General features: G+C 40.3%; 1 protein-coding gene across 7 annotated transcripts in view; it reads right to left on the reverse strand.

The window, feature by feature from the left end:
- Positions 1-19,920, reverse strand: part of clocka (clock circadian regulator a) — a 42,177-nt gene that overhangs the window by 18,084 nt on the left and 4,173 nt on the right. For all 7 annotated transcript variants that reach the window (XR_011692329.1, XM_071486891.1, XM_071486893.1 and 4 more), the window contains exons 2-12: positions 13,628-13,712; positions 5,928-6,128; positions 5,744-5,835; positions 5,497-5,556; positions 5,071-5,219; positions 4,885-4,976; positions 3,911-4,000; positions 3,629-3,749; positions 3,379-3,492; positions 3,170-3,288; positions 1,532-1,614 (exon numbers count right to left, since the gene is read on the reverse strand). Coding sequence is in view for 6 of the 7 variants with exons in the window: in XM_071486891.1 (XP_071342992.1) it covers positions 1,532-1,614; positions 3,170-3,288; positions 3,379-3,492; positions 3,629-3,749; positions 3,911-4,000; positions 4,885-4,976; positions 5,071-5,219; positions 5,497-5,556; positions 5,744-5,763 (848 nt within the window). In the remaining variant the exon portion in view is untranslated. The remainder of the gene's footprint in view (positions 1-1,531; positions 1,615-3,169; positions 3,289-3,378; positions 3,493-3,628; positions 3,750-3,910; positions 4,001-4,884; positions 4,977-5,070; positions 5,220-5,496; positions 5,557-5,743; positions 5,836-5,927; positions 6,129-13,627; positions 13,713-19,920) is intronic.

Here is a 19,920-nt window from a genome sequence, read left to right on the forward strand (position 1 = left end):
GACAGAGGTATTGACAACCAGAAAACATAAAGCCTCTGGCCCTGGCTGTCGTCTGCGCGTAAAGCCAGTACGCAGCTGAAGCTGTGACCTTTATGTCACATGTTAAATCTTGAGGCCTACAGACCGGCAGTGTGTCTTTACAAGCTGCAGGTCACAGGTAAAAAGTATAAAATGTTTGCCTTGAGGACCACAGAGTTCGGCTGCTTCCACACTCTTCATGTGGCTCATTTGGTCCAGGGGGTCAGGTTCTCATTCACACTCGTTCATTACACATGAGTCAACGGATTATACATGGACCCACATGGTGAAATCTAATTCTGGCAACTGACAGCAAGTTACACTGCACTTTACTGTTCTTTACAGGTTTCTTTATGGTCTCTGGGGTCACAAAACGCTCATGAAGAAGTAACTGATTATAAGTGTTTTTAGTCAAAACTGCAACGAACAGAAAGAAAATGAACAAACAAAGAAGTATTTTCAAAGATAGATAATGCATTACAGGCAGCACCAATGGTATGAAATGGTATACACCTCCTGTCTTTTAGGTGGGTGTGGTCATGATGTCACAACTCTAGATACAGTATAAATGTGCGCCTGATTTTGCTGCTCGTATTAATCCACTATCTTAATATGCAATCAACCCAGACTTCAGTCTAATAACAGTTAAATGATAATAGCAGTCATAGTATTATTAAGCAAAAAAATACAAGTTTTACTGAGCAAGAGCGTGTTGCTGAGACAGAGACAGGTCTCAAAAAAAGTAAATTTTCTCCTGATCTGCTGTCTCAAAAAATGACATTTTAGTCTCAGAATGTTCTGAAGATCTGTGGCTTGTGAAAAATGGATCCAATATTTATTGCAGTGACAATAGGGAGAAAGAATCTGTCATAATCTGTGTTCATGTTCGCTCCCATTTGAATGAATTGACTCAGACCTTCTGGCTAGTCTCCTAAAGGGGCAGGAGGTGGAGAAACCAAGGTGACACAGTTACCGGAAGTGATTGAAAATGAACTGTGTCCTCTCTGCACTGTATCTGGTGTTTTATACAGTTACATTACAGGGATAGTTACTATGTGGTCGCCAAGTTACAATCACTTTATATTGGGGAAATGTTACAATACATAAGAGTATGACACAAGCTCAACACACCACTGGTTTAACAGAACTATGCTGTCAGTGGTGCTTTGGATTTGGTAGTAGTTTAACTACTGAGTTTATGTTAAATCATGCGTCCACTTTCACACAGTCACGTACATTGAGCATTTTGCTTTCACACCACAAACAAAAGTGGAGAGTGTAAAGGGAAGCAGAACAACACCTTTCTTTTCGGGTGGCTGTTAAATCTGCACCAGAGTTTGACTGAATTTATCTGAACCAAATAGATTAGGTGTCGATTAGGTGCTTCTGCAATAATGTAATAAATATACAAAACCACATTATACAAAACGGCAGAGCAGAAAACATCAAAAAATAAAAACACACACTGAAATGAAGACTTTTAAAGAGCCGTCAAGTAGAGAAAAAACTGTACCTGTGATCCAAGAAGAGAAATTTCCACTCTAAACTATGTCTGGAGGTGAATTCCTCATTCGGCTCTTCTACAGTACACATCTCCTGAGGGGGAAAGGGGTGGAAGTGAAGAACGTATTTAGACATTTTTCTGACATTTTCTATATTTATGTACATAAATATAGATATATCTGAGTCCAGGTGACATTTGTTCCAAATTTGAAGAAATGCCCTGAAGATATTCCTGAGATCGTGAAACCAAAAACATGTTTTGTGAGCTCACCATGACCTTTGACCTTTGACCACCAAAATTTCATCAGTTTAAGTGCAACTGAATATTTCTACCAAATTTTAAGAAATGTCCTCAAAGCGTTACTGAGATATCACCTTCACAATTAAAGTGATATCTGCATTTCGATCTATGGGAAAGATGTCAGTGGATGGGATCGGAAATAGTTTTCGACAGTGCACGTGTGATGACTGTAACGCTCGTGCATGACAGTGGAACATGTAAGGAAAAGCAGAAGAGCAACTCTTCCTCAGGCGACTGAGGCTACGTCCAGACTAATATAAACCGTTTTAGCTCATTATTGGAAACAATCTCCATCCATACTATCACACCTGAAAATGCACACGGACATGACCATTCACGTACACTGGGCACGTGCCAGCTGGTGTAAACAGGAAGCAAATCTTCTACGGTACTCTGCAGTTGGTTAGTTGCAGAAAATACTACAAACAAGGAACAGGAAAGACAGTTGTAGTGTTAAAATGCAGAATTTCACTGCACAACAGCTGCTAGCAAAGACAACAAGGTCAGTAATGACTGTAATTTGTTATCCATGTTGTTTTCACCACGGGCAGTCGTGACCAACAAGACCCAATCAGGGAGCAAATGTGGGTGTCTACATCAACATTTCCAAAGGAGTCTGTTTTCCCAATCCTCACAACAACACAACCCTGAGGTTTTCAAACTAATATGGGTTCAGCAGTGTATTCAAAAGTCTCTGTTTTAGAGGCTCGAAAACTCTGTGGACAGCAGGAGGAAACAGAGCAAAAAAAAAAATGTTTAAAACATATTAGTGTGGATGTAGCCTGACAATGTCAACGCAGGACGTGATCAGACTGTGCCAACGAGTACAGTCTATCTACAGTTACATATAGAGGGATATTATGCAGTGCATAAACATTTGAGAGCGGTGCAAAAACCAGAGGCACTGCTCTACAGAGATGTGGAAAAAAGTGATACAGTCAGATGAGTCATCCCTCACCATATTCTCCACAAGTGGGCGAGTGCATGTGTGGTGCACAGCAAGAGAACAATACAGGCCTGAATGCTTGACCCCAACAGTGGGGGGATCTGGTGGTTCTGTGATGCTGTTGGGGGCATTTAGATTTCGGTCCACACAGTTTCAGTCCCATTCTGACGGGATATCGTGTGTGGGCAAGAGACTAAAAGATTAAGACGTTTTTGTTTTTCAAACTGAGCAAAAGTGGCAAAAGGAGACTGCACATAATAGTTGTCAGGGGTCCAAATGTTGTTTGCCTGCCCTGTTCTAATTAAAACTACCTTATTCTAACCCTGCAGCGTGAGGCTGAATGTGTGTCAACCGGATAAAAAGGAGAAGTGAGAAGTGGGAGAACAGCTAATGACTCTCACCTTGATAAACTGTGGTTTGGCTAGCCTCACAGTTGCTATGAGACACACTCTGTCTTCAAAGGCAGAGTGAAGTGATCGCTGGATCACTTCTTCGAAACCGTTTCGGGCACAGTTAGGCACTGGAGAAAAGAGAAACACAAAAAAATCTGACTTCACAACCACAAAAACTGACCTGGAGGCTCAGACGCTTTTTTTAAATCGTGACTCACCATTATTCAGGGACTTGAAGTTTCCAATGAACTTGACATATTCGTACACAGGGGGCTCTTTGGGGTCGATAGTCCCTCGGAGCATGTGGCAACAGAACTCTAGCTGATTTTTTGCTGGAAAACAGATCAGAGGAAAAGAGATCTCAGTCTAAGAATTAGGACTTGGCTAACAAGACAGTGCAATAATATAACAGCAGGGTAAGACAAATGAAAACCACAAAACCTATAAAAGATTTCATCGAGGACTCACTTTTCAGATACTCAGGTGTCAGCGTCTCTCCCTCCATGATATGAGAGGACAGAGCCTTGTACACATCTGAGTGCTCCCCCACAGGGAGGAAGTTCAACAGGTTCTGATCAACAAGATCAGACTGAAACACACAAAATAAATTGTACACTTCACTCAGAGCAGACAAGTGGCCACTGTTTTAGACCATCAGTAATTAGAGCAGATACAAAGTGATGAAAATTTAAAAGTGTTATATTGACTCTATATTATCATTAATTCAGAGCCTGAGCCCCTTATACTCACAGGTAAGTGTTCTAGTAGAGACGTCACGCTCTCAGAGACGTAGATTATATTCCCATCAGTCATAATTGCAAGGAAAAATCCATCTAACGCCTGTCAGAAACAACATATACTCCTTTAATTCACTCATGTAAATAAAAGTAAATAACAAGATCAGGTTGAAACCTAGTATATGGCTCAACTGCATGTGGTTGATTAAGTAGTTAAAACCGTGGTTCCTGTTGTGGAACCACTGTAAACAACTGACATCTCATGCTGTTTGCATTCAGCCCCGTGTCAGCTGGTTTCAGCTCTTCATCTGTTTGCTTCTCTCCTCCTCTGTGTTCATATATCCAGTATTTTAATAAAGCTGCTCTCATTTACATGTTTTAATTTTCCTTTTCTGTTATCGAGTTTGAAATAGTGTCTGAAACACACCCCAATAAGACTAAATGTTAACTTCCAAGTCATTTCCAAGCTGCTGCTCAAGTCCTGATTTTATTACCACGACGTCATCTGATATAAAGACAAAGACTGTGCTGTGATTTCAGCTACATTCACTGTAAAATGATCACTCAGAGATCAAAGTTAGAAGCGACAGAATATCTTTATTTTCTCTCTCACACAGAGCACAGCCTCTGTCTGGTTAACAAACTGCTGCTCTGCCTCTCTGCCTGAGACGTGAGCCTCTCACTCAGGGGGCAGTACTGCAGACTCTCTTCTATGGAAAGTAGCTGAGGTTTGTCCAAAAAGATTTCTCTCCAGTTGCCTTTTTTGGAAAAAAAGTATCTAAATTTAGTGCAAATACATGTTTAGGGCAAATGTGCAACACTGCAGGCTGTAAAATGCCCTCAAATATAAACTGTTCATTCCAATTCATTTTGAAAGAACAGCGGCCGATGAGGGAACTCTAGCCCAGCCGACTAATGGTGTAACTTGATCGCTGACCTCTATCACAGGACATTTGGGTTTATATATCTGGCTCTCTGATAACCCACCTCCAACATCAGCTGAGTGAACTCTTCATTACTAAGAAAAGGAGGCTTCCAGTCTTGTCTGATCTCAGTTGACTCTGACTGAGCAGCAATTTCTGATAAAGGAGACATAAAACATTACAGAGTCAGTTTCAGCTGAGAAATATGTGACCCCCAAACCCATTTCTAGCAGTCATCAGAGTTTCTTACCCTTGTGTTTGTGCAGAAAGTCGATGCTCTTCTGCAGAATAGTGGACTTGTCCATTTTGCGGGTGTTGCCCGGCAACATGGTACCCAGCTCCTTGATGAGGACATTGAACTGGTCTCTGCGTTTCTTCTCAGACTTGTTACGGGACACTCTGAGGATTTAGACACAGGTCACACATTTTCTTTTCATTATATAGTCTGAGCACCTGCAAAAGCTACATTAGTAATTCTGCACTGATATGAGAGTTAAAAAAGACTGCGGCTGCATTCAACTGGGGCAATGAGGCATGGGACAGTGTGATGCACCCCTGCTTCATGATCGAGGTCTATTTTTACGTGTAATCTTGCTCAGTGAAGCTTTAATAATTAAAATGAAATCAAGCCTCATAAAAAGTAAAATGGTCGAGGATGAAACCACAGGGATCTCACCGTTTTGCTTTGTCCTTTTCATCTTCTTCCATTAACCCATCAAAGATACTGCTGTCATCCCTGCAGAGCAAACAAACCAACACCTGAAGCTAATGTTCGTTCCCCACAAAATTTTATTAACATTTTTATAATCAATCCCTCCTAATTCTGACACAGAACTTAGACACCGAGTCCTTAACAGCCTTGTATTGATTGCTGAAACAGCTCTATGTGGTGCTAAACAGGTAAATCAAAACATGTGACTTACCGGTCAATGCTCGAGGTCATTTTGTATCCTGTTCAGGGTTGCAGTGTTGGAGACAGCTCTTTTAATCGTGAGGTAGACATTTGTGAATGAACCTTTGAGGGAAAAAAAAAAGGCCACAACATCACAAACTGCAGCAGCTTCATCACCACACAGTGTTTTAAAGCAGTTTAAATCCAAATCTTACCTTACTGACAGTACAGCCAGTCCTGTGAGAGGATGAGGAAGGTGCTGCTGGACGAAGGCAGGGTCTGAGTGGACGCACTGTGGTAGTGGAGCTCTGTGAGTCGCTCGATCAGAGGGGAGAAAGCTGCCAAAAGTTCTTCACTGAGCTGAGTTTTTCGTCTGCTTCGGGCTTGAGTGTGGCACATGGCAGCAGCATCTGAGTCTGTGAAGGATTAGAAGACATGAATGTGGTCATTAGAGATGTCTTCACAGATGCTGGAGATATCTCTGAACTATATGTTCAGTTTGAGTGATCAAGCAAATTACAGCATTCAGTAAATGCTGTTATACTATCTTCACTCATCTCCAGCAATATTTCATTGCAAGGCACAACAGAGATCCTAGCCTAGTGTTGCATGAATACATCCATTTATTATACATATATATATTATATATAGATATAGATTAAGCTGAATCAACTACTTTTTACATAATATTCATTTAGGATCTGACTGTGATATGTTTATTTCAATTATGCATGTCCCACTTTACTTATTTAATCAAAATATTGGTTAAAATAAGTTATCGATATTTAAATCAATTAACTCATTTATTTATATTTTTTTCTAGGGATGCACCGAAAATTCAGCCACCGAAAATTTTCGGCCGAAAATGACCCAAAAGTGCATTTTCGGTTTTCGGCCGAAAAACCTAAATCACCGAAACAACACGGCCAAAACTTGTGATCACGCGGCAGACAGCGCGTCCAGCGCGCGGGAAACGTGATAAGAGCCAGCATGTCTGCGGTGTGGACTTATTTCACTATCACCAGAGAAAGACCCACGAATAGCGATTTGCAAAACATGCAATGCTGAAAATTCAAGAGGGGGTGCATGTGCAAAGAGTTTCTCCACGTCGGGTTTAATTTATCACCTGAAAATATAACTGACATAATCATTTCTTTCGGTGTTTCGGTTTTCGTCCTTGGTTTCCTCAATTTTTGTTTTCGGTTTTGGCCAAGAATTTTCATTTCGGTGCATCCCTATTTTTATATATATATTAATTTTTTGTCATGTAAAGCATTTATTTATTTATTTATTAAGCCTTCTTCTGCATATAGCATATATATACACACATATACACATACACATACACACACACACACACATATATATATATATATATATATATATATATATACACACACACATATGTATATATATATATATATATATATATATATATTCATATACATACACACACACACACACACACACACATGCATATGTATACAGCTCTTTTGTGCAGTGTATTTATTTATGTATAGTTATGTACAACACCTTTGCTATATCCCTGTCAGCTCAGCATGTGAAAGGCAGAATGCAGTGTATCATTCTTGGCCGACAACCAAAGATGGACTGGATGTAAAGCTGCCTGTGCAGTGTGAAATGTGAGACTGCATGGAATATTTTTTTATTCACATGCATGCTCTCCATCGCTCTCCTACGGGTCCAGATGGCCAGCTGACTCCTGCTGCACCGTGGCAGATCTTTACTGTAGCAGCCAGGCTGAACTCAAACTGATGCAGCAGTGAGACTGAGGTTTTCAATCTAAGGTGCACATCAAATATTGTCTGTCTGTCTAATTACACTGCACTTAAAAAAGGTAAGGGATCAGGGTTGGGTGGAGCGGGTGTGTGCCAGTGTTACAGCAGGAAACAATGGCTTTCTGTTTTCTTAATTAACAGGGAATGGTTTAAAAAAAAAAGAGGTGCCATGAATTTAAAGTAATATTATTAAGCGTGGTGGTGAGACTTCCGTCACGCAAAGATCCTGAACTGCAGGAAACAGTTTAATGATATAGTATGAAGAGCCAGCAAGTAGCAGGAACATCTTGGTACAACAAGGAGGGGCCCTCCAGATATTCTGTGATGTCTCTGTGAAATGTCTGGCACCATGATCCCCTGCAAAGGTGCAGAAGATCTGAGTCATGTTTGCCACCTAGAATGCTGATGTGACAGATACATAAAAGCACCTATAATTAAAGGGACCAAAAAAAAAACCCACCAGCCACTGATTCATCCCATCATCTGACTCTACTCTTCTCATTGCACAGGTAGGCCTACAATAGATTGTCCATTTAAAATGAGAAAGCCCACTGGGTGTCTAAGCCTCAATATTTGACCCATTTTTTTTTTTTTCATGAGCCAATTAACGTCACAACCTGTGTGGGAGGTTTTCTCACCATAATGTTCTATTTGTGTTGGTGAGAACATCCCTTCAGTGATGCTCTCAGTGCATCATGGTCAACACTCACATTTACATTCCAACCATAGACGTGCCTATATTTGAATTTTTCCTGCTTGAGAGATTTACACAAAAGACACATCAGCTCATACAGACTCACAAAGAGTTTGCATGAGGTCTGTTATCGTGAGCATCATTTGTTTAAGCAGTATAAAATACACCTCCACTTACTGCACATTCAGAGGAGGCCCCCAAAATATCAGAGCAGCCACTAAACACATCATGAAAATGTAGCTCTGTTACTAGATGTGATTTTAATGTCTGCTTCATTTAATTTTCACGTTTGATAGCACATAAGACAACTGTTCCAAATTTACAAGCAAAAAATTTCAATACGCAGTAGAAAAAACATAATACATAAAAATAATGAACTAATAGAATAAAGTACATCAAACCCAGCTTTGAGGATGTTTCAAATTAAGGCTGACCTTGGATCATGTCTGTTTAATGGCAGCACACAGGAGATGTGTGAGCAATGACTGTTGTTGTGGTTAATAGAAAAATGTGTTGTGGCTTAAATGAACTTAGTGCCAGGTTCATCAAAACAAGTAAGTCAGCCAGTGCTGTGAGCATTCACACCTTCATGTTGAGACACGCATAGGAAAAATGACAGTGAGAGGTGAAGCAGATTTTATTATGGCCCATTGACTTCCAGCTATGCAGTGTTATTTCACTGCTCACTGCATGTGACTCGCAAAGAAGATACAGAGAATGGGCATCTTATCTAAGATTAATGTTTTGTCAACACAGACAGCGAGCTACAGTTTGCAGCAGCACTAAAGAGGATGGAGAGTTGTAGTGTAGATCTTTATCTACAGGCTTTGCACTGAAAAACAGACACATGCAGCTTTTGCATTTCTGCTCCACAGCACAGAATCAAAGAATCAAATGGGAGGAAAAAAGAAAAAAAAAAACAGGAAGTCAAAAAATGAAATGATATTAATGACATGAAAACTAAATAAAAGAAGATGGGGGAAAAGTTAGTCACTGACAGCAGTTTATCAGCAGAGGATGCAGCAGTAGCTGCAGCGCAGAGCCAGCGTTGTGTAACAGGAGAGCAGGGGTTGTATAACTGTGATGTCATCCGTGCTTCACTGACCTGCTGGCCCAATGACCTACTTTCCTCCTCCTCCTCCGATCTAACTTAATCACAGCTCCACAGGCAACACCTTCCTGTTCTTACCATCAACACTACACTCTCTGTCAACACAAACCCTTCAACAGCCCAACATTTCACACAACAGGCACCTTCACAAAAGGTGTGAACAGGAAATCAATGCGCCCGCATATCACGTTTCCTCATTTAATAACATGATATACAAAAGCTTCTGGGTGTTTCCTAAGCCTCAGCAGGGACAGACGTCAAGGAAAAAAACACTGCAGATGGGTAAAGGTGCTGAATTTTCCAGCCAACTATCAGTTTTTAGTCACGTTGACCATGTCGACCAGCAGATGTATTCGCATTAACACACCTCACACACTTAGTGTGTTTTTCATCCTGAACACAAGTCACAGACTGAAAACTCTCTTTTATCATCATTTCTCTGTTGCTCACACAGCATTGTTGGATGTCTGTGTGTGTGTGTGTGTGTGTGTGTGTGTGTGTGTGTGTGTGTGTGTGTGTGTGTGTGTGTGTGTGTGTGTGTGTGTGTGTTTGTGTGTGTGTGGGTTGGTGTGTGCACTCATACTCAGATATAGGGCAGCAGAGCTCTGAGGATATGAGTCACTCTGAAGTGGATCTATGGCACCGCTCATCACGCACCCTGCCACACCCCGCACTGAGATGCCAGCATAGCAACGGTGCTAATGGGCAACACCATAGCAACCGGCCTCACCGTGCAGAGTAAAAATAGCTTGAATTCCTCCACAGCTGATACTCCCTCCATCATACGCCCGGGATTATTAGACTATAGGGTTACTCCCTTTGTCATGTGCAATGTAAAACAGTAACAGGTCGACCAGCGGAGCACGTGTCTTTCATACAGTGGACCTCATTCAGAGGGAACCAATTACAAGCAAGCCCTCCCATCCTTATTCTATTATAAAACACATTCTCTATGTCAGAGTGCTTTTACTATTAAAGTAAGGGACATGGCAAACACAGCAGAAAAGAGAAGGCAAGAAAAAGAATGAGGCTAGACTAATGAAGCTAGACTTCTCTAATGAATCAGTGAGCTCTAATTCAAGTAACAGGAGACATATTAGACATATTAAATGCAGCCAGCAAATTTACAACAGTAAACCAAAGACCAGTCATCAATATCCACCAGGGATATAGCTTTTGTTATTTTATGCTCCATCAGAGAGGAAAATATCCCTGGATATTAGTTACCACTCTAATGAGGGCTGAAACTACTAGACTAAAACCTAAACAGCTTGTTTTGCCACATCTCTAAATTCTAAATGCCAGGATGCATAACTTTTTGTCCACAACGCTCACTCAGTATCGACTCAGGTTAGTAGGAAATAAGGAAGGGAGTGGAGTTCTTTCACTCTAAGTGTCGGGAATATGTTGGATAATGTTTTGCCAAGGTCATAAAAATCGGCAAAACTGACTGACGAATAATTACTCAGTCATACATCCTGTCTGTGGCAGCATCGGGGCCTGTACATGTTGAAGGCATCCATACAGCAATCACCTCAGCGCTGTGTCCCGCTGACTGGGGTAGAAGACTCAACTGAGGATGGTTTTAATAATGTCATGTTCATTTGGCCAGTTAGCGAAAAAATCCACAGCACAACCCTTCCCACTGCCGTACTGCTGCACAGTTCAGCCCGGCAAACCCTCACCACTGGGCGGCCAGCTTTGTTTCCACTCGATGCAAACGCATCCACAGAACCGGCAGCACAAAAGGAGTCTTTGTTTTGCATTTTCACTGCACAGCCCACAGACAGGAATGTTTGAGAGGCAAGCAGCAGTGGTTGGCAGGGGCCCCTCGACTGCTGCTGGCATCCTGTCCCAGCGGAGCAGGACCTCGGCCAGGGGCCTCGTACAGATGCCAAGTGGGTCATCAGAGTGCAGAAGAACGGCTGGCGGCGCAGAGGAAGCAATCAAGAACGACTATAGACCGACAGCCCTTTACCACCACAGTCAATGATCAAAGCATGTGGCCGACATGTGATCATCAACACTTAATGTGGTTTATAAATACTATAAATGCTAATGGTGCTGACTAACCAGCACCTACATGCAGCAGCAGTGCTCTGAGCATGTCGAACCATTAGAAACCACCTTTACATGACTGTGCTTTATGTGAACATATGGCCTTGTCCTCTCCCAGAAGACTTTGCACCACATTATATTATACTCCACAGATTAATGTGTCAGGACACACCTAACCTACTTTGACCAGGCCAAAATCACACTTTATTGACTGCAGTTAATCTCAGATAAAGACAGCGCTTCCATGGTCACTGCCACAGCACGATCCCAAATCAAACATCATTCATCAAGCAGAACTCACCAACAAAAGGTTTTTCTTGTTCCTATTAGAGCTAAAAAAGAAATTCATTACTAGAAAACAAATGAGCAACTAATTTAATAGCTGATTAATCATCATTCAAAAAAATTCTGGTTCTTATGTGTGAGTATTTGCTGCTTTTGTCTGTGTTGTAAATTTAACATTTTAAGTCATAAATTGAACTGAATAATGAAGACGCTACCCTGGGGTCTGACATTTTTCACAGTCTATAGTCATTTTGCAGACTTAACATGTTGTTGTAAAGCAATAATGAAAATAATTGTGAGCAACAACTGTAATAACATCAAGTTTGAAAAGGACCTCAAATTATTTTTCATCTGACTTCACACGACCTAATTTCCAGAACATTTTCTACGCTGCTCCAGTAAGAACAAAGATAGGCACACTGTGTCCTTTATCAGAAAAGCACTTAAACATATCATGAGAAAGTATAGCGTGAAGTTTTAAATGCTATGCTTTGAAATAATTTTCAAGCTGCAAATAGAGAGCCGCTCCAGGAGAAAGAAATCCTCACTCAAGGCTGCAGAACAGAGCTTCTCTCCACAGTAAGTCTGGTTTGAAAAACATCTAACATCTAATATCATCACATTAATTCAATATCAGCCTTATAAAACATAATTTCCCATGAGGCCTAAATGTTTGCAGACTAAATGTCCTGAACAGAAGAGGTGATTCCTGTCATGTCTTAAATAAGAGCAGGAAACGAGGACTGGACGGTTTATATGTTGTATGTATGTAGACAGATCACAGAAGCTGAAAAAATGACTCTTGAAGAGAACATGGTGGGGTTTATCACAACTTTTATGAAATATGACAACGTAAGAACCCGAACTGCCACGCTTGTAGTTTCTTTCTTTTTTCCTGTAGTTTTCCCAAAGTAACTGTGTAGAAAGGCTGTAAATTGTTGTTGATGATGAATTGATGTCAGAATTCAAGAAATGCTGACGAGATAACAAAAGAGTTTAGTTTGTTCTCACCACTGGAACATTATATGCATCTACTGCACGGTGTGGTCTTAGTTTTAAACCTCTCAAAGCCAAAAAACTGGGCTTAAAACACTGAACCTTGCCGATATTGTAAATTTTAGGACTTATTTTCCTTATTGATTAATCAGATGATTATCTTATTTTCTCATTATCACTCAATTAATCTGTCAGTCTGAAAATTGTCAGAAAATAGTTAAAAAGTCCAACCCAGTTTCTCAGAGTCCAAAGTTTTAATTATTATTATGGTCATTATTTAGTTATTATTATTATTATTATTGTTGTTGTTGTTGTTGTTGTTGTTGTTGTTGTTGTTGTTGTTGTTGTTATCATTATTATTTAGTTATTATTGTTATTACTTTCTCATTGCCTTCATTGTTATTGCTTCATTAGCTTGGTTTGCACTAGTTTGTATTGTCTGTAGTGAGTAAGCTACAGGAAACCTAAACCTCATTAAGGATAACTGAAGTATCTATCAATCTGTTCATCTGATGTTTTGTTCCAGTGCAAAACTTACAAATATTCAATTTAGAATAAAATAAAACCTCCCCACAGTTAAGATGCTGAAGACACATTCTTTTGGTATTGTTGCTTGAAAAATGAATTCAACTGTTAACTAATTATGACAAGTGTAGCTTGGGTAAAATTAAAATGTGAAGAGGTTTATTCATTATATATTTACTGATCCAGACTGAACCTTTTTTGTGTTAAACTTTGGTGCTTAGATAAAACACATACAAGTCTACAGACACCAACACAGCTTGCACAGACACAACAATATCACCAACACAAGCTAATTAAGACAATCAGCAGATGAGCCATTTTTACAGTAGCATCTGATTGTGAGACAATTATATGAAATCTTTCCCATTTAATTGCCTAATGTGACAAAGACTTAAACAGTCCACAAACAAGAGCAGCACTCAGTGGGTCATTGCCAAGATGTCTTACCTTTTGTCTCTGAGAGATGGTTGAGCAGGTAACCGCTTCACCTCATGACAGGCGATTCTGTGGTCAACTCGTCTGAATTCTTCACCTGTTGGACAGAGGGGGAGAGAAGCTAAATTTACCAGTGAGCAGCTTAGAGCAAAGAAACTCACATTACTAAATCAGAGCTAAAACATCTGGGTCATTGTGAGCCTCCCACAGCACTGCAGAAATAAGAGAGCAGCTCTGAACTCACACTCTCACACACACACATTTCTTGGAAGTTCAATCGCAAACTGAGCCTCTGGCCATCAGCTGGGAAGGGGTCTTCTTCCAGGCAATGTAAACATAAGCATCTGTTCTTATAAGTACATCCATGTAAACCTGAGACTCACTTTGTCTAATGATTATTGAAAGTGGTGCTAAAGGTGTGTCAGTGCACATGTGAGTGTGTGTTTGAGCACCGGAAATTGGATATTTTATAGCCCTTGTCATTATCAAGGACTTTATCATACTCGCACTTACAACCAGTCATAAAATGGCGTTAACATGCTACTCAGGATAATACATTGGCCTCATACACCAGGATCATTGATCTGGAGTCTTCCTGCCATATTTTTACAATACAAATAGTCTTTTCATTTTATTGGAATTGCATTTTTGCTTTTTGCAGATGATGTGGTTTTGTTGGCTTCATCAGAACGTGACCTCCAGTGCGCACTGGGACAGTTTACATCCAAGTGTGAAGCAGTCGGGATGAGAGTCAGCATCACCAAGTCTGAGGCCGTGGTTCTCAGCTGGACAACAGTGGAGAGCTCCCTCCGAGTTGGGGGTGAGTTGCTGCCCCAAGTGAAGGAGTTCAAGGACGTCGGGGTCTTGTTCACAAGTGAGAGTAAGGTGGAGCAAGAGATTTATAAATGGATCGGCACAGTGTCAGCAGTAATGTGGATGTTGCACCATTGTGGTGAAGACGGAGCTGAACCAGAAGGCAAAGTTCTCGATTTGCCTCTTTTCAGTGAAATGAAGCAATTAAATGTATGTATGGCCAGGTAGGACCAGGAACATAACTCTCAAACCATTACATTCTTGATTATTGATTAATCTGCCTATTGTTTTTTCTCAATCACTATTTTGACTGTAAAAGTAAGAAAACTAATAAAATTGTTTAAAGAAGAATACATTTTTTTCAGAACTCAAAAGGTAAATCTTCACAGCTCTAACTTTATCCTACTTTATCCTGATCTTGTGACATAAAAAAAAGAAAAAAAAGATTTCACATTTTTACTTGATAAAGAACTTGTCGATTAACTTTTTTTCCAAAGATTAATCAAGTAATCAACTTATTGTTTCAGCATTAATTGAACATGTGCTCCATTTGGCCTTTTATTTAGAGGGCTATCCTCGCCATGAAATAGTAAAATGACACTTTTACAGTTCTGTGTGTACAAAAGGCTCTGCCTCAACAAACTGTACAGACCTGGTGGTGTTAAGCTAAAAACTTGGGGTTGGCTTCGTGAACCTTCGTTCAAGATGCAGCTGGAAACACACAAATCTGTTATAATCCAACAAAGAGAAACTGTGATTCTGTGAATTTATTTTGTGTTTTTGTTCAGTCATTATTTCCCATAGCTCTAGTATTTCCACTTGGTAAGTACAGCTCAGATGTTCAGGGATGTTTGTTTAGCATTTGCTGTTTTTCCTGGTCTCTCAGTGCAGCAAACTCATCATGTTCTTTTGCACGACAACATCTCTCACAACACATTACAACAATCGCAGCAACGAAAACAGTCAAAATTCATTTGCTGATGACTAATTTAAGCACTTTGGAGCTGTCGACCAGGATGCTGATTCTACAGATAACACTGCTGTGCATCTACTCAACAACACTTTTTAGGGAAAACCCAATAGACTTGACCCATTTTTTCTTGATCATAGTAAAATCAGATAGCATCATTCTGAGACTCTGAGAGTCTTCTTTTGCCCCTGATCTACATGTAGGTCAACCTCTTCTCCATTTCTACAAGAAACAAGTGAAACACTAAGCAAGTGTTACTTTTGTTCTCACATAGAAAGTTGAAGGAGACATTTATCCTGTGCTTTTATATCTTACTTCCTTTATTTTATCTATTAAATCATGACATGAAATTTACAGCAGACATCATATAATTACCTCTGTGTGTTACACACAAGCAGCTACACAAAGGTTGCTGAGTCTAGTTTTGAGTCAAGAATCAGTGCATGTACAGATAAAGAAAGCGATTACAAGCAAACTGAATCCCAGTTCAGTAGTGGGCTCTATATTCCAACTACTCAGTCACATTTGGTGACTTTTACCATCTGAGCAACAATATTTTTGTTGAACAAACTAAGTCAAGTGTCTGAAATTGTTGTCTTCATTTTCTCCTTTTTTATTGTAGCCTACTGTTGCAGGATGAAGCATATGAGACACAAGAGCTTTTATTTTCACATATTTAATTTGCTTTATTTTTATTTATTTTACCTACTGCTGCTCGTTGCTCCCTCGTGTTGACCCTTCTATGTTGATCTGATGCCTCTAACATATAACGAGTTTTATGAGTTTTATGAATTTATGAGTTTTCTAGTTGTGTGTATGGACTGGTTAGGCTGAAAAGGAACTGCCCCTCCCAGGATTAATAAAGTGGTCTGATAAACTGATCACAGGAGGGCTGTACAGTAAGATATTATTGTAGTCTCTGTTTTGGTAATAAAAAAATCCACAAACATTAAATCACAGTCACAGGAGTGTTGAGGAAATTCATGATTATTTGTGTGTGTTGTGCATCAAGATCATACCCTGTAAATAAAGTTTTGAAGTTCAGAGTGAGCTGCTCCACCATCGCCATCTTGGCAGTGCCTGACTCCACCCCTAACTCCCAGCTCATCCAAAAATTGTGGGGGCGAGGCTTTTGATGCATGCTGGTTTGTGGCAGCTTAACTCACCCACCTGTCACTCAAAGAGGCCACACCCTCAATTATGAAGAACTTTAAGCCATAATAAAATGTAAACAGCTGAGTTATATAAAAAATTCACCTCTGTACAGTTGTCATGAGGGAGGAAATTAGCTACAGAGACCAAAACTGTTGTTTGTCAATTAATGAAATATTATTTCTGGTGATGAACTGTGTTTAGGATGAAATAAGTGCTGACAAAGTCTGTGGATCCCGCTCCACTCAGCTCTCAGAGAAAGGTCAGTCATACAGAAACAGCTAGACAGAAACAATCCTGTGTGGCAAATGGATTTCTCTGCAGCTAATGTTGCTGTCAGTGAATGTCCTCTTTTTAAGAGTTCACAAAATAGATTTAATATATACCACAGAAATGTACTGTTGTCCAAAAACACATGAAGGACACAATAAACCAGCATACTGTTGCACTGCATGACTTATTCCTTCTTTACAATGAACACTATCACTGTGGTTCCTGGTATTGGATGATCTGGGGGAGTGTTACATGTTACATGTCAAGTGTGTAATGCAACCTCTGAGGTGACAGGCTCAAAGGCATTTTGGGCAAATATATATTATTTTGTACCTCATCAGATTATTTTAAACATCAAGCAGGGAAGTATAACATAGCTGTCTAATAAAGCCAGTGTCAATAGGCTATGTTATAATGAAAACTAATTTGTTTCAGCAAGCAAACAGTATTAATTACTGTGTGAAGAAGACTGCAGACCAAATTCTGGTGGCACCAAATTATCTGCTGATATTTGCCATGAGTGGAAAATATCAGTTTGTAAGCCTATCAGAGCTCTGGTGGTGAAGTCAGGATATGAAATGGCTGTGATAATGAAGTCACATGCCGCCTCCTAAATCAGCAGACAGTAACATTGAGAAGAAAAAGCTACAGTGCATTCAGAAAGTCTTCAGACCCCTTCACTTTTTGTTATGTTGCAGCCTTATTCTAAAAAAAAAAAATCTTTCATCAACCTACCCTCAGTACCCCATGATGACAACGCGGAAACAGACTTCTAGAAACTTCTTAAATTTGTTCGAGTCTTCTTGGCAATGACACAACCAGCCTTGCACACCTGGATTTGGGGATTTTCTGCTGCTCTTCTCTGCAGATCAACTCAGGCTCTGTCAGGTTGGATGTGGATGTTGATGGACAGACATTTTCAGGTCACACCAGAGATGTTTGATTAGGCTCAAGTCAGGGCTCTGACTCAGCCACTCACAGATGTTCAGAGCTGTTCCTAAGCCACTACTGTGTTGTCTTCACTGTGTGCTTAGGGTCATTGTCCTGTTGGAAGGTGAACCTTCGGCTCAGTCTGAGGTCCTCAGCACTTTGGACCAGTTTTCTTTACGGATATCTCTGTACTTTGCTCTGTTCAGCTTTCCCTCAACCCAGGTTATGAGCAGCAGCTGGTTTCTTCCAGACATGATGCTTACAATAGAGGCCAGTTCAGTCTTGTTTCTCACCGTCTGAAAGTCCTTTAGCTTTTTTGCAAACTACAGGAAGACTCATGTCTTTCACTGGGGAGAGGCATCAATCTGGCTACTCTGCCATAAACTCCAGATCAGTGGAGAGCCACAGTGATGGTCGTCCTTCTCTGGAGCTCAGCCAGAGTGACCATCAGGTTCTTGGTCACCTCACTTACCAAGGCCCATCTCCCTGATTGCTCAGTTTGGCAAGCGGCCAGCCCTAGGAAGAGTCCCGGTTGTTCCAAACTTCTTTCATTTAAAGAATGATGGAGGCCACTGTGCTCTTGGGAACTTTCAATGCAGCAGAAATCTTTTTTTTTTTTTAGCCTTCCTCAGATCTGAGCCTTGACACAATCCTGTCTCTGGACTCTACAGGCAGTTCTTTCCTCATGGTTTTTGCTCTGATATGCATTTTCAGCTGTGAGGCCATATACAGACAGGTGTGTGTGTTTTTCAAAATCTAACCAACCAGTTGAAATTATCACTGGGGGAAATTTTATTTAAGCGATTTTAGCATAAGGCAGCAACATAACAAAATGTGATAAAAGTGAAGGGGTATGAATACTTTCAGAATGCACTGTAAATGTAGATGATTTAATATACACAAATACTGAAGTACTGGGACAACAATTTAAAATTACTCCGTTACATGGTTCACTCATCACAAGATCAAGCCAAATGATTGTGAGAGTCAGCTTCTCAGATCCCATCAAAAGTCTCATATGCTGCATAAGTTAAAACATTGACTACTTCTTTACCTTTTAAAGTGATAAGTAAGAGGGATTCAGCTGCAAAGGACTTCAGATGACGTCAAAGTCAGGGTCACCTCTGACAAAGGCTCTGACAGAGTCAAAACACAGAGTCAAGTCTTTGACCTCATGATAGCAGGTCTGACAGACTGGAGCAAACACATAGTCGACCTTAAAGACCCCCCTCCAATGAAAATCAAGTGTTTAACCTTGTTAACATCCATATGATGTTTTTTATATAATTCAAGACACATCATGAGTGAAATAATCAGTCAAAACCATGACTCCTTGAACTGCAGTGAACCAATGATAGTCTCATAAAAAACAGATTCAGACTGTCAGGGATTCATACACCAGAGAACCTGAGGAACATATCCTGTCAACTTGTGGGGACCGGGGGGCAGGGCTAAATACACCTGAAACCTTGTCAGTACAGAGAGCCACAGTTAGCATTAGCACAACAACTAACAATGTGTCAGCCACTAACTGCCATGTACTGTCATGATTATTTATGCACTGTATCACTGCACTATATCATTGCACTACATACACTGTCCTTTTGTAAAAAGTTGTTTACATTACATCTATATTTATATATTTATATTTTTATTTGCACCGTGGGTCCGAGAGGACTGAAATTTCAATTGTGCTGTATGTCCTGTATGTGCAGCATAATTGACAATAAAGCTGACTTTGACTTTTGACTTCGACAAGCTAACAAACAACATAAACTAATAAAAGATGCTAACTATGCTAACTGTTCTGATCCGTCAGCTGGTCTCTGATTCTGGTCTCAACAGACTCCTCATCTGAGTCTGGGTCTGACTGAGGCTCAAACATGAGGCTGAGTCTCTCTGATGTTTCCTCCTCTAACCATCTTCATACTCTCTGCTCTTTCACCTGGACACCTGGAGCCAGCAGGTGGTGGGCGGGGCCAAGGCCTGATCCAGATTTCTCAATGAGGAAGTCAGAGTAGATGAGCTTCCAGCAATAGTTTTCCTTTTTTTCACTTTTTGTATGGGAAAACCATGTTAAAAAACAATATCAGTCATAGCAGAGGATTTTTACATAGTTTAAAACATGTCTGTAGGGAACTTTAATGAAATTAGAGACTCATTAGTT

Source organism: Trachinotus anak, unplaced genomic scaffold (assembly GCF_046630095.1).
Source record: "Trachinotus anak isolate AG129_WGS33_773 ecotype Australia unplaced genomic scaffold, CSIRO_AGI_Tana_v1 ptg000010l, whole genome shotgun sequence".
Classification (NCBI taxonomy): Eukaryota; Metazoa; Chordata; class Actinopteri; order Carangiformes; family Carangidae; genus Trachinotus; species Trachinotus anak.